General features: G+C 28.1%; 2 protein-coding genes across 2 annotated transcripts; both read right to left on the minus strand.

The window, feature by feature from the left end:
• Nucleotides 1-1,290: 1,290 nt before the first annotated feature.
• Nucleotides 1,291-5,521, minus strand: LOC145966962 (farnesol dehydrogenase-like). Its single transcript, XM_083091428.1, has 6 exons — nucleotides 5,361-5,521; nucleotides 4,898-5,178; nucleotides 2,813-2,906; nucleotides 2,445-2,607; nucleotides 1,922-2,053; nucleotides 1,291-1,863 (listed from the first exon to the last, which is right to left on the minus strand). The coding sequence occupies exons 2-6, from the start codon at nucleotides 5,166-5,168 to the stop codon at nucleotides 1,822-1,824; spliced, it is 702 nt and encodes a 233-aa protein (XP_082947554.1). The 5' UTR covers nucleotides 5,169-5,178; nucleotides 5,361-5,521; the 3' UTR covers nucleotides 1,291-1,821.
• Nucleotides 5,522-7,554: 2,033 nt separating this feature from the next.
• Nucleotides 7,555-11,621, minus strand: LOC145966963 (farnesol dehydrogenase-like). The gene is made up of 6 exons (XM_083091429.1): nucleotides 11,451-11,621; nucleotides 10,993-11,270; nucleotides 9,052-9,145; nucleotides 8,685-8,844; nucleotides 8,167-8,289; nucleotides 7,555-8,102 (listed from the first exon to the last, which is right to left on the minus strand). The coding sequence occupies exons 2-6, from the start codon at nucleotides 11,258-11,260 to the stop codon at nucleotides 8,061-8,063; spliced, it is 687 nt and encodes a 228-aa protein (XP_082947555.1). The 5' UTR covers nucleotides 11,261-11,270; nucleotides 11,451-11,621; the 3' UTR covers nucleotides 7,555-8,060.
• Between the last annotated feature and the right edge of the window lie 3,427 nt (nucleotides 11,622-15,048).

Consider the following 15,048-nt stretch of genomic DNA (forward strand, 5'->3'; position numbering starts at 1 on the left):
TAAGCCACTACCACTGAAATTTTAGGTTGAAGATTCGAAATCTGAAAACTAAAATTTGAGATTGGAGATGAGACCTAAGATATGAGAAACGACTATGAATTTGAGCCTATGTAGAGGTTTATATGTATCTTTTCAATGTTTTAAAAATTATTTTGAAATTAATATAAAAATGTAATAATTTTAATAATTGAATATATTATATAAAAATTGTTCATCAAAATAACTACATATCTATAATTATTGATTCAAACTTGATTTTTAATATAACGTCTACTCTTTTCATATTATTAATATTTATGCAGTAATGTAATTACGCGGCAATATCAGCACAATTAATGAGAGCGGGACAACACACTATCTATATTATAAATTAATCATAATCATCTGTGTGTTGAATATATTGTTGACAATATTGGTTTGTGTCTACACGGACATTAATATATGAAGTACAAGAGAGAAAAAGATAGAGCGATAATCTCTCCTTGTCAAACCAATATGTTATTATGGAAATTTCCTCGGATGTATATTAGATATAAATCTAGTAGTATTCGTAAATCCGTCATTTCTTCTCGAAGAAATTTTCCATAAATTTTTTTTTAGTATATTTCTTATAGAATTTTGCATTTTGCCTCATAAAAATTTATAATAAATAAAATTCGCGAAACTCGTACCTAGCTACACCTAACCCGCTACTATAGGGGCAAGCGTCTCTCACATTTATTAGTAATTTTATTTTGACTTTTTATCCAAAAATTCGCTCTGTGGCACTTTGCAGACGATTCTACTGATTACGGATATCATAATTTTAATATGATTCTCTCTGTATTTTGATCAAAATAATTGATTAACGAATTGGTAGTTTCTAATCTTCATGGTGCCTCCTGTCGACTTTTAACTGATGCTTTAGTACAAAATGAGCAAAGAGAGGTAATAAGAGAATATTATGAAATTTTACTGGTAGAGAGCAAAGCTAACTTATTTCTTCGTGTATAAAGTGGGGATAGTAGCCTCAGAAAGCGCACCTCATAATATAAATATGTATGATAGATTTCTTATAGACTAATTATATGATAATATAATACAAAAATAATATAATAGACACTCTTAATTTTTAAATTTTTGAATTTTCACATTTAATATAAAATAAGAATATAAAATATAGAAATCTAAAACAAAACAATCTAAGACATTTGGATTTTATAATGTTTTTAGTAAGATTATTATATTTTTTCTTCATACACAAGGGAGCAAATATTTATATATAATTTATATTTATATTTTTATTAAATGCCAAATTAGTAAGCAATATTTATTAATACATTTTTTTATATGAACGTATTTTTATTAAACGTATTAGTGATAATGTTGCATGACGATAAGAAAAGTAAGTCGCAAAATTTAAATTTTTAGTGTTTTGATGTATCTTTTTAAAGCGATAGATAATGATGTGAAGCATCGCTGATAAACAAAATGATAAAAGAATAGAATGTAGAAATATAGAATAAACATAGAAACTTTATTATTTTCATAACTTTTTGTTAGATTACTTCTTTTCACTATAAATTTAATTGCAACCGGTAAATATACATATATGTATGTGCGTATATATATAAAATATTATATTAGCAAAATATATATTAGGCAAAGTATATAATACATTTCGAGCACACACATATATACATGTACACACACAAATTACATACAAAATTTTATATTCATGCAAAAGAAAATACAAAGCAATATAAACTTATTTTAAATGAAAATCTCTTTATACTATATTAAGTGAGGTGCTAAGAAGGGACATGTTGCTAAAAATATTTTTCATGGAAGTGTCCCGGTAGGTTGAATAATAAGCTCCGTAATCTGGAATTAAAAAATATGTGAAACAATGTTTTTATTAGAAAAAAGTGCGAAAATTAACCTCAACTTCCGGTTTTAGTGTAAGAGCATAAAGGATCGCATCCGCTACATCCACTGGCCCCAAGAAATTATAAAACAATGGCGGCAACTCAGTCGAAGATATATCCGTTTTCAGACAACTGGGACAAATGCTCTGAAAAGAACGAATGAGTAAGAATCATAGAAATAAAATTTATATTCATGAAAATACATTTGATATAATTATACACAGATAACACCTGGCATCATTCATTGTGTTTTTCATTTTATATATATTAATATTCTATGAAATACTTATTTATGTAATACTTATGTAATTCTTAATTTTATATAAAAATTCTCTTTTGCCCTTATTTTCTTATTGCAACATGATATTTTATTATATTATATTATATTATTGATATCACACATAATGATTAAAAAACGTATATGTTTTTATAGTTACAATTTTATATTATATATATTTCTAATTAGAGTGATATTTTTATATAACAGAAAAAGAGAGATAGATACAGAAAATGTAAATTTATTTGATCGCAACTTACCGTAACTCGAATAGGAGGTTTAACGCCCTTTACTCCACATCGTACCATATGAGTTAAAGCAACATTTGCGTGCTCAGAAGCGACATACTTATTAAAAAGACATGCACCTTCTTCATCCAAAACATTATCCAGAGATTTTTTCGGAAGGAAATGACCATAAATACTATAAATATCAAAATTATCTATGTTATTTTAATTGTTAATAATAAAAGTTAACAATAAAAATCATTGTATTTTTTTCAAGATTTTCCACATTTTTGTTTTACTATAGGAAACTAAGAATAAATGCTTGACTTATTTATATTAAAAGTATGTCCAAATTTATTTCCAAACTTGTCGTAATTAATGAATAAATTAAATAATAATACTTGTTGATATTGAAAATGTGCCCTTCGACTTGTCGCCTGCGCATAGACTTTATCGCATCATTTATAAACTCATAATATGACGTCAATCCTATATCTAAAATTAATGAGGTTTTCAAATCAGTTATTGCAAGTATCAATATCTGGAAGTATAATTTATGGAATATTTTAAAACACATGCAACAATATATATATTGTTGCACGTTTTAAAATATTCTATGAATTATATATATATATATATATATATATATATATATATATATATATATATATGTATATGTATATGTATACGTAAATAGAAGTCTTCTAATGTGAATAAAAGTCTCTATTCGCCATTGCGAATTGTACGTGATACGTGTAGAAGTGTGAGAGCTTTTTCTTCAGCGATAACATCTTTTGCGTTAGAAGTTATATTTTCGAATGAACCTAATTATAATTTCATGCTCAAAATTAAATTTTCAAATGAGACCAAAAATTCCCTCAGTACAAAAAGTATAAAAATAATAAACGCACAGAAATAGATGCGTGTTTTTTCAAGTATATTATTACTAATGTGTAGCGTTCTTCGATAGAGATTAATATAACGAAGTGTAATATAAATAATAAATTTAGTGAGAAGAGCTCGATCTATACAAAATATTTAATTCCTATAATAAAAGCCTATTCGAGCATGTAAGTTAATAAATATAATTAATACGTTGATAAAAATATTTAATAAACAAATAATCATAAAACATTTCTAAATTATGCGCGTTTTTTTAACCACATTGAATTATATAAACAAATGTATAAAAAATATGTAAGATGAGAAGATGTATAAAGTGAGAAAATTATATTGTCACAATATTGCCAATATTGTTGTTCTTACATTTATCTTATCACGCATTTTGACGCATCACAAATCGCTCTCAATTTAAACGTATTAATCTATATGAAACAAAATGTCATCCTCAACGTTTCTTTGAATTGATTACTCATTATAGATCGTCCACATTGCATAAATGTATCAACTTTTATTCCGTTAAAATTTTGTAATCAATTTGTAATATGTAAGCTGTCTTATATCAGAAAAACATAAATAAAGTGATAAAGAAATTGGATAAATATAAAAATATAAAAAATATGAGCAAAACATTGATCTTGTATGTTGTAAGAGAGTGAATCAAACAAACAAAAAGGTTTGTTTAATTCGCTCTCTGACACATTACAATATACATATGTATAAGATGAGTGTTTTGTTTATATTTCTTATATTTTGATATTTATCAAATTTCTGTATCAAATATGAATTGTTTTTCAGATGTAAATAGAGATTTCACATAAATTTGAAATAAGATTTTAACACAATAAAGTTTAACAAACATTTATGCAACCTGGACAACTTGTAATCAATCCAAGGAGAGACGTTGAGGATATCATTTTATCTTATATTAAATTGAAAGTGATTTGTGGTTGGTCAAAACGCATGATAATACATAAAGACTATAATATTGAGTTCTTATATAAACAATATTACATAGTTTTCTTACATTACATAAATTTTTTGGCGGGTTATGCTTTTATTTATGTAATTCATTTTGTGGCTGAAGAAACACAAGCAATGTAGAAATGTTGCACAATTTGTTTATTAATCATTCGTCATATTTATTAATTTACATGCTCAAATAGACTTTTATTATTGAGATTATCAATTATAATATATTGCCTATGAAAATTTTATGCATAAATATATGTAATATATATATTAGTTCGCTGTTTTTAATTAATGTGATATCAACCAATTACATAACATTGAGATAAAATGTATAGTGGGGAATCTAATGCAGCAAATTTCGAAAAATCTATTCCATACGTGTTACACGCACGTGATTTATTAAATGGTTCTAATATATTACATTTTCATAGTTTGTTATTAAAAATACTAATTACTGATTTGTCATAAATAGATAATTTCTCTCTCTCTCTCTCTCTCTTTCTCTCTCTCCCGCTCCTTCTCTACCTCTCCTTTCTCTATTCCCCTCTCTCTTCCCTCATCTCTCTTTATAATATTCTATATAAGTAATGTCACAACAACGCACGAATACTTACCAAAAGTATTGAGATTATTGATCAGAATATCCACATCCTTCTTGAATGTTTCTTCGATATCCTTTATATTATATTTAAATTCTAATTTACCCATAAGTGTATCTTTTTCATCCATATTTTCGTATGTCGTTTTAAGTTTATCCATTTTTCTCTCCTCGATATCTGTAGCAGTTACGTGTATTCCATCTTTCAAAAGAGCGAATGTAATTGCTTGACCAAGATCGGATCCAGCGCCGGTAACGATTGCGGTTTTATTTGCCCAGCGACTCATAATTGCCTGTCTGCAAGTACGACATATCTCACGGTTGACGTGTTACTAATAATACTATCGAGCCGAAAATAATTTCAAGTACGTAAAAAACGCAATTATTAGCATCTACAGTCACAGTGACATTAAATTCAACCATAAATTTACGGAAACGGCATTTCGATTAACATCAACAATGTTAATTCATAAACTTACCTATATATCTTTTATTCCCAACTATCGGCGAAACTAATTTTTGAAATTCGCTGCAGAAAACGTGAATTCGAACAATCACTATCTTAAGTAAGTACGTGGCAGGTAAACTAATCACATTAAGGGTCGACAGGAATAACTGGCAAACTGCGAACTGATATTGGACCCCTCATACGAAACATGATAATGCGAAACTCCGATTTCAGGGTTACCAATCTGAAAAATAAATTTTCGGTCTCTATGGCCCGAATTCATAATCGTTTTTCAAATCTTAGATCTCGTTTCCAATCTCAAATTTTAGCTTTCAGATTTCGAATCTCCAACCTAAAATTTCACTGCTAATCTTCAAATTCGAGTCTTCCTGACTAAGCGAGAGTAGAAACCTGACTATTGAAAAATAAAAAACATTATGCATGCATATATATTCAAAAAATTTTTGATTAAGAACTAGTTTTAATCAAAATAAGAAGTTTATAACAATAATTTGTAATTGCATTTTCAATATTAAAAAATTAATATTGTTACAGTTCGTAAATTATTTATAATATAAAACTTAATGTGATATAAAACTTATAATTACTTACTGATGGTGATCTTTGATCACAAATAAATTAAACTCTTAAACAAGTGAGAAAGAGAAATGAATCAATCAACCAAAATAATAAAAGATAATTTATCACGAATTAAAGAAAATGAGCGAATTAAGAAGCGAGAAAATAAAAAAAACATGAATAATTACAAACTCTTTTGCAGCTATGATTTTTAATTTTTCACCATTATTTATTTCAATAGTCAGGTCTCTACATTGAACGAAAGTAATATTCTAAAGATCCCTATTCTCATTTAATCCGATAAATGACCGAATTTGATGATAAGCCACTACCACTGAAATTTTAGGTTGAAGATTCGAAATCTGAAAACTAAAATTTGAGATTGGAGATGAGACCTAAGATATGAGAAACGACTATGAATTCGAGCCTATGTAGAGGTTTATATGTATCTTTTCAATGTTTTAAAAATTATTTTGAAATTAATATAAAAATGTAATAATTTTAATAATTGAATATATTATATAAAAATTGTTCATCAAAATAACTACATATCAATAATTATTGATTCAAACTTGATTTTTAATATAACGTCTACTCTTTTCATATTATTAATATTTATGCAGTAATGTAATTACGCGGCAATATCAGCACAATTAATGAGAGCGGGACAACACACTATCTATATTATAAATTAATCATAATCATCTGTGTGTTGAATATTGTTGACAATATTGGTTTGTGCCTACACGGACGTTAATATATGAAGTACAAGAGAGAAAAAGATAGAGCGATAATCTCTCCTTGACAAACCAATATGTTATCATGGAAATTTCCTCGGATGTATGTTAGATATAAATCTAGTAGTATTCCTAAATCCGTCATTTCTTCTCGAAGAAATGATAATTTTCCATAAATTTTTTTTTAGTATATTTCTTATAGAATTTTGCATTTTGCCTCATAAAAATTTATAATAAATAAAATTCGCGAAACTCGTACCTAGCTACACCTAACCCGCTACTAGGGGCAAGCGTCTCTCACATTTATTAGTAATTTTATTTTGACTTTTTATCCAAAAATTCGCTCTGTGGCACTTTGCAGACGATTCTACTGATTACGGATATCATAATTTTAATATGATTCTCTTTGTATTTTGATCAAAATAATTGATTAACGAATTGGTAGTTTCTAGTCTTCATGGTGCCTCCTGTCGACTTTTAACTGATGCTTTAGTACAAAATGAGCAAAGAGAGGTAATAAGAGAATATTATGAAATTCTACTGGTAGAGAGCAAAGCTAACTTATTTCTTCGTGTATAAAGTGGGGATAGTAGCCTCAGAAAGCGCACCTCATTATAATATAAATATTTATGATAGATTTGTTATAGACTAATTATATGATAATATAATACAAAAATAATATAATAGACACTCATAATTTTTAAATTTTTGAATTTTCACATTTAATATAAAATAAGAATATAAAATATAGAAATCTAAAACAAAACAATCTAAGACATTTGGATTTTATAATGTTTTTAGTAAGATTATTATATTTTTTCTTCATACACAAGGGAGCAAATATTTACATATAATTTATATTTATATTTTTATTAAATGCCAAATTAGTAAGCAATATTTATTAATACATTTTTTTATATGAACGTATTTTTATTAAACGTATTAATGATAATGTTGCATGACGATAAGAAAAATAAGTCGCAAAATTTAAATTTTTAGTGTTTTGATGTATCTTTTTAAAGCGATAGATAATGATGTGAAGCATCGCGCGCTGATAAACAAAATGATAAAAGAATAGAATGTAGAAATATAGAATAAACATAGAAACTTTATTATTTTCATAACTTTTTGTTAGATTACTTCTTTTCACTATAAATTTAATTGCAACCGGTAAATATACATATATGTATGTGCGTATATATATAAAATATTATATTAGCAAAATATATATTAGGCAAAGTATATAACACATTTCAAGCACACACATATATACATGTACACACACAAATTACATACAAAATTTTATATTCATGCAAAAAAATACAAAGCAATACAAACTTATTTTAAATAAAAATCTCTTTATACTATATTATGTGAGGTGCTAAGAGAGGTGGACATATTGCAAAAAATATTTTTCATGGATGTATTCCGGTAGATTGAATAATAAGCTCCGAAATCTGGAATTAAACAACATGTGAAACAATGTTTTTTTTAGCAAAGAATGCGTTAGCAAAAATTAACCTGAACTGTCGGTTTTAGTCTAAGAGCATAAATGATCGCATCCGCTACATCCTCTGGCATTAAACTTAACTTATTAGACTCATTCAAAGGTATATCCGTTTTCAGACAACTGGGACTAATGCTCTGAAAAGAACGAATAAGTAAGAATCATAGAAATAAAATTTATATTGATGAAAATGCATTTGATATAATTATACACAAATAACACCTGGTATCATTCATTGTTTTTTTGATTTTATATATATTAATATTCTATGAAATACTTATTTATGTAATACCTATGTAAACTTACAATATTTTTATATAAAAATTCTCTTTTGCTCTTATTTTCTTATTGCAACATAATTTTTCATTATATTATATTATATTATTGATATCACACATAATGATTAAAAAACGTATGTGTTTTTATAATTACAATTTTATATTATATATATTTCTAATTAGAATGATATTTTTATACAACAGAAAAAGAGAGATAGAAACAGAAAATGTGAATTTATTTGATCGCAACTTACCGTAACTCGAATAGGAGGTTTAACGTCCACTAGTTGACGTCGTACCAGATGAGTCAAAACGACACTTGCATGCTTAGAAACGATACACTCATTAAAAAGAAATGTATCTCTTTCATTCGCACATGAATCAGGAAGTGTTGGAAGGAAATGACCGTGAACACTATAAATACCAAAATTATCTGTTATTTAAATCGCTAATGATAAAAGTTAACAATAAATAAAAATCATTGTATTTTTTTCAACATGTTCCACATTTTTGTTTTACTATAGGAAACCAAGAATAAATGCTTGACTTATTTATATTAAAAATATATCCAAATTTATTTCCAAACTTGTTGTAATTAATGAATAAATTAAATAATAATACCTGTTGATATTGAAAATGTGCCCTTCGACTTTTCGCCTGCGCATAGACTTTATCGCTTCATTTATAATCGTAAGATATGTCGACGAACGAACATCTAAAATTAATGAGGTTTTTAAATCAATATCTGGAAGTATAATTTATAGAATATTTTAGAACATGCAACAATATATATATTGTTATATATATATATATATAATATCAATATTTCTTATATTTTGAGTGGTGACGGTATTTTTAAAAATTTTATCATTTTTAAAAAATCCAAGTACGCAATTGTAAAGTACATTTAAAGCCATAAAACATTTGTTTGAACATAGAAATCTTTTATATTTCTATTTGTTTCGATGATATTCGCTTCGAAACGCAAAAATCGATTTTCTAACGGTTGGTTATATCCCTAAACCCGTTTTTTAGCACCAACAAAAAATGGTTTCGTTATTAGGATATATTACTCTAAAATTATGCCAAGTTTCAGATTTTTTTGAATTTTCGACTTGCCGAACTTCCCTTGTAAGTTAATAAATATAATGAATACGTCGATAAAAATATTTAATAAACAAATAGTCATAAAACGTTTCTACATTATGCGCGTTTTTTTAATCACATTGAATTATATAAACGAATGTATAAAAAATATGTAAGATGAAAAGATGTATAAAGTGAGAAAACCATATTTTGTTACGATATTGCCAATATTGTTGTTTTTATATTTATCTTAGCACGCATTTTGGCCTACCGCAAATCGCTCTCAATTTAAACGCATTAATCTATATGAAACAAAATATCATCCTCAACGTTTCCTTAAATTGATTACTCATTACAGATTGTCCACACTGCATAAATGTATCAAATTTTATTCCGTTAAAATTTTGTAATCAAATTTGCAATATATAATCCGTCTTATATCAGAAAAACATAAATAAAGTGATAAAGAAATTGGATACATATCAAAATATAAAAAATATGAGGAAAACATTGATCTTGTATGTTGTAAGAGATTAAGTCAAACAAACAAAAAAAGTTTGTTTAATTCGCTCTCTGACACATTACAATATACATATGTATAAAATCAGTGTTTTGCTTATATTTCTTATATTTTGATATTTATCAAATTTTTGTATCAAATATGAATTGTGTTTCAGATGTAAATAGAGATTTCACATAAATTTGAAATAAGATTTTACCAGAATAAAATTTAACAAACATTTATGCGACCTGGACAACTTGTAACCAATCCAAGGAAACGTTGAGGATAATTTTGTCTCACATTAAATTGAAAGTGATTTGTGGTTGGTCAAAATGCATGATAATACGTAAAGACACTATAATATTGAATTCTCATATAGACAATATTATATAGTTTTCTTACATTACATAAATTTTTTAGCGGGTTATGCTTTTATTTAGATAATTCATTTTGTGGCTGAAGAAACACAAGCAATGTAGAAGTTTTGCAAGATTTGCTTATTAATCATTCGTCATATTTATTAATTTACATGCTCAAAAGGACTTTTATTATTGAGATTATCAATTATAATATATTGCCTATGAAAATGTTATGCATAAATATATGTAATATATATATTAGTTCGCTGTTTTTAATTAATGTGAAATCAACCAATTACATATCATTGAGATAAAATGTATAGTGGGGAATCTAATACAGCAAATTTCGAAAAATCTTTTCGATACGTGTTACACGCACGTGATTTATTAAAAGGTTCTAATATATTACAATTTCATAGTTTGTTATTAAAAAATACTAATTACTGGTTTGTCATAAATAGATAATTTCTCTCTCTCTTTCTCTCTCTCTCTCTCTCTCTCGCTCTCTCTCCCGCTCCTTCTCTACCTCTCCTTTCTCTATTCCCCTCCCTCTTCCCTCATTTCTCATTGTAATATTCTATATAAGTAATGTCACAACAACGCACGAATACTTACCAACAGGATCGATAATATTGATCAAAATATTTACATCCTTCGTGAGTGTTTCTGCGATATTCTTTACATCACATTTAAATTCTAATTTACCCGTAAATGTATCTTTTTTATCCATATTTTCGTATTTCGCGTTAATTTTTTCTATTTCTTCCTTCCTATCTACAGCAGCCACGTGTATTCCATCTTTCAAAAGAACGAATGTAATTGCTTGACCAAGATCGGATGCAGCGCCGGTAACGATTGCGGTTTTATTTGCCCAGCGACTCATAATTGCCTGTCTGCAAGTACGACATATCTTACGGTTGACATGTTACTAATAACTATCGAGCCGAAAATAATTTCAAGTACGTAAAAAACGCAATTATTAGCATCTACAGTCACAGTGACATTAAATTCAACCATAAATTTACGGAAACGGCATTTCGATTAACATCAACAATGTTAATTCATAAACTTACCTATATATCTTTTATTCCCAACTATCGGCGAAACTAATTTATGAAATTCGCTGCTGAAAACGTGAATTCGAACAATCACTATCTTAAGTAAGTACGTGGCAGGTAAACTAATCACATTAACAGTCGACAGGAATAACGGGCAAACTCCGAACTGATATTGGAGACTTCACACGAAACGTGATAATGCGAAACTCCGGTTTCAGGGTTACCAATCTGAAAAATAAATTCTCACTCTCTATGGCCCGAATTCATAATCGTTTCTCAAATCTTAGATCTCTCCAATCTAAAATTTCAGCTTTCAGTTTTCGAATCTCCAACCTAAAATTTCAGTGCTAATGACTAATAATCAAAAATTCGCTCTGTGGCATCTTGCAGACGATCTTACTGATTACGAATATAATTTTAATATGATTCTCTCTGTATTTTGGTCAAAATAATTGATTTAGGAATTGGTAGCTCCTAGGTCTCCACGGGTGGTTTTCACCGTGCCTCCTGTCGACCCTTAATGATATGATGCTTTAGTACGAACTGAGCGTAGTAATGAGAGGTAATAAGAGAATATTATGAAATTCTACTGGTAGAGAGCAAAGCTAACTTATTTCTTCGTGTATAAAGTGGGGATAGTAACCTCAGAAAACACATATCATCGTAATATAAATATATATGATAGATTTCTTATAGACTAATATTATATAATAATATAATACTAAAATAATATAATAGAAACTCATAATAATTTATAAATTTTAAATTTTCACATTTAATATATAATAAAAATATAAAATATAGAAATCTAAAACAAAACAATTTAAGACATTTGGATTTTATAATGTTTTTGTGTAGTAAGATTATTATTATATATTTTTTCTTCATAGACAAGGGAGCAAATATTTATTATATATAATTTATATATTTATATTTATTAAATGCCAAATCAGTGAGCAATATATATTAATATATTTTTTTATAATAAAGATGATTGATTATTTCTTATGAGTCACAGACAATGAATGGCTACATTATAAATTTTGGTGGTCACAATTTTAATAAAGAATATTCCGCGAAACATGGTAACTATTCTTCGTTGCGGGTATGTCCTGCACGTTGAACATGTATAGGCCAGACGCATCATGTAGTAGGACAGAGATCCTTCGGCTTAGGTTTATCCGTTTACCCACTCTGGTTCTTCCGTCCTACGGTTTTGCCGCGGCCTTTACTTGTTTTAAGTGAAGCGCGACGTGACCTGCCGCAATCCCTTCTGTATCCACGTACAATCACATTGGCTTCTGCGTACCGTCTCTGAACCAATCTCTTTCGCGAAGACATCGGGCGGAATATCAGGATATTTCGAAATCCCGGAGATTCCGGTAGACGACTCTCAGAGACTCATCCCATAAAAGGAGGATCTTATTGTCAAAATATATAACACAAATATCTCAACTTATGACCATCAGAAATTTGTCTAGACGTTAGCTATACTTTATATATATAGAAGAATATTTTAAAAATAGAATTTTTTAAATTTTAGTGCACATTTTGAGCATGTATTATATTGTATACATATGAATAATAAAACGGAAATGTCGAGTGATAATTTAATAATTTGTCAATTAATTATTTATATTAAATATTAAATTAATTAATTTGTAAACAAGATGACTCAATATTAGTGAGAAACAAGAGAAATCGAAAAGATTTTACTTTATCATCTCTAACGCATCCGATACGTAACTAATCAAGTCCAATACTTTAGCAGGTTTCCAGCATTAACATAGAATATCATACGCGATTTTTACCTTTATCATCAGTGAAAATGCTCAAATGAAAGCAATTAAATTATCTTATTGCGCTGATTAATTTATCTTTTATGTGAACAACGTCCTTATCTCGGATTCGTTATGTCAATAATCTTGAATCTCGCGAAATGATTCATCTCGCTAGCCCTTGTTCGAGTAAACGATACCCGTTTCCGGATGCAATAACAACATCGTGTATCGATCTTCGTAAACCGACATCTGGTACTGGGTCTGATATCGGGCCGAGAACATTATTCTTGTTCACGCGGGACGATGAGGAAATCAACAAGAAAACTAGAGGAAGCTTCTCCCGCCTTTCTTCCCGGTCCAGTTCAACTCGCCAGATGCTACAGCTACTCGACCATTTCTCAATGTTGCTGTGATTCCGCGCATCGTTCTGCACTTACCACTATATATGGCCTCATATTTTTTTCATAGACAGGACATTACATAACAAAGTGCAAGCACATAATATGATCCGCATGAAATTCACGAAATGAAAAAATATGATGTAAAACATTGATTTCCATGGAATAAACAGTATCATGTTATATTTATACATATAGAGAAGCTATACGTATATACACGTTTCTTGTAAAATTATTCTGGTTGTTTCCAATAAAAAAAATGTCTACGAAACATTAAATATAAAATTATTTAATTCTAAAAATTAAATAATTTTAATCAAATAAATTTCAGGATTAATTATAATATTTAATAAAAATATTAATATGTTTTATTTAATTAAAAAAAATAAAGTTTATGTTTTAATAAAGTTCTAGTTTATATAGCTTTATTAACAAAATTTAATGTTCGTTAATTTAAAAAATTAGTATTAATAGTTTAAAAAATATCAAATTCATGTTTATTGAGCGATTTTAATTTAAAAAAATTTAAGAAGTTCATATAAGTTTATAAAACACGTATTCCTTTAGCAATACATACGTATTTTAGATTTCATTTCTAATGTTTTTGCTTACTCTATGGAATGCTTTAAAATCGATGAAAAATGGACGATATTTCTTAAGATATCAGAAATATTCGAGCACATGGCTTAAGAAGTAATGACCTTCGAACCAAAAATATTATTATACTCCGCGCCAGCTGACGAGGAAATCAAAAAGAAACGTGAAAGAAAGCTGTTCTTCGATTCGGAGCGCCATATGCTTCTCTACCTCTTGGCTATTTCTCAACGAATCGTGATGACAATTCGTATTGCTGTAAGCTTTATATGCGCTTTCCTTTCTTATAACGTAACCATGAATTACATATATATTACATGTGAAAGAAATTAAATTTATATGTGAAAGGAAGATATTTTTCCTTGCACATTATAATTTATAAAAAATTACTCTTTCTATCCCTCTCTCTCAAAATAGAGAGAAAGAGAGAAATAAACGAATTTTTCATTACGAAAATTTTAATTTAATATAAAAAAAGATTTATTTACTTCTCTCTTTGCTTATATATCCTTTTGCTAATTCCAATAATTTTTATAAAAACATATAACAGTTCGACTTGTGTCTAGAATCTCCGATTTTACGGAAGTTGGCTTTACACGTCGTTTCCGCCAGCCAGATGTTGAGAAACGACCATTGGGCACTCATAATTTACGAGTTATCGAAAAAACTTCTTCAGATCTGGGGCGAAGCGGGCGCCCGCTGAGAATTTCCGAAACTTTTCTTCTTCGCCAGGTGCAAACGAGATGCAAACAACCCGGCTGTCGGACCATTTTGAACATTCCAAGCGGGTCATCCAACTAGTTCCGCGTGCGGGAAATGTGAAATCAGCGGCCCACGCGT

The sequence above is a fragment of the Camponotus vicinus genome, unplaced genomic scaffold (assembly GCF_025532165.1).
Source record: "Camponotus vicinus isolate PSW18456_S1 unplaced genomic scaffold, iyCamVici1.0 SCAF_2, whole genome shotgun sequence".
In the NCBI taxonomy this organism is placed as follows: Eukaryota; Metazoa; Arthropoda; class Insecta; order Hymenoptera; family Formicidae; genus Camponotus; species Camponotus vicinus.

What these genes read in the sequence shown, in the direction of transcription:
- LOC145966963 (XM_083091429.1), bottom strand. Translation starts at nt 11,260, where the DNA reads ATGAGTCGCTGGGCAAATAAAACCGCAATCGTTACCGGCGCTGCATCC. An exon ending in AACCTCCTATTCGAGTTACG is followed by an intron (nt 8,290 to 8,684) that starts GTAAGTTGCGAT and finishes CGTTCTTTTCAG; the next exon opens with AGCATTAGTCCCAGTTGTCT. An exon ending in GACTAAAACCGACAGTTCAG is followed by an intron (nt 8,103 to 8,166) that starts GTTAATTTTTGC and finishes GTTTAATTCCAG; the next exon opens with ATTTCGGAGCTTATTATTCA.
- LOC145966962 (XM_083091428.1), bottom strand. Translation starts at nt 5,168, where the DNA reads ATGAGTCGCTGGGCAAATAAAACCGCAATCGTTACCGGCGCTGGATCC. An exon ending in CAATAATCTCAATACTTTTG is followed by an intron (nt 2,907 to 4,897) that starts GTAAGTATTCGT and finishes CATTAATTTTAG; the next exon opens with ATATAGGATTGACGTCATAT. An exon ending in AACCTCCTATTCGAGTTACG is followed by an intron (nt 2,054 to 2,444) that starts GTAAGTTGCGAT and finishes CGTTCTTTTCAG; the next exon opens with AGCATTTGTCCCAGTTGTCT.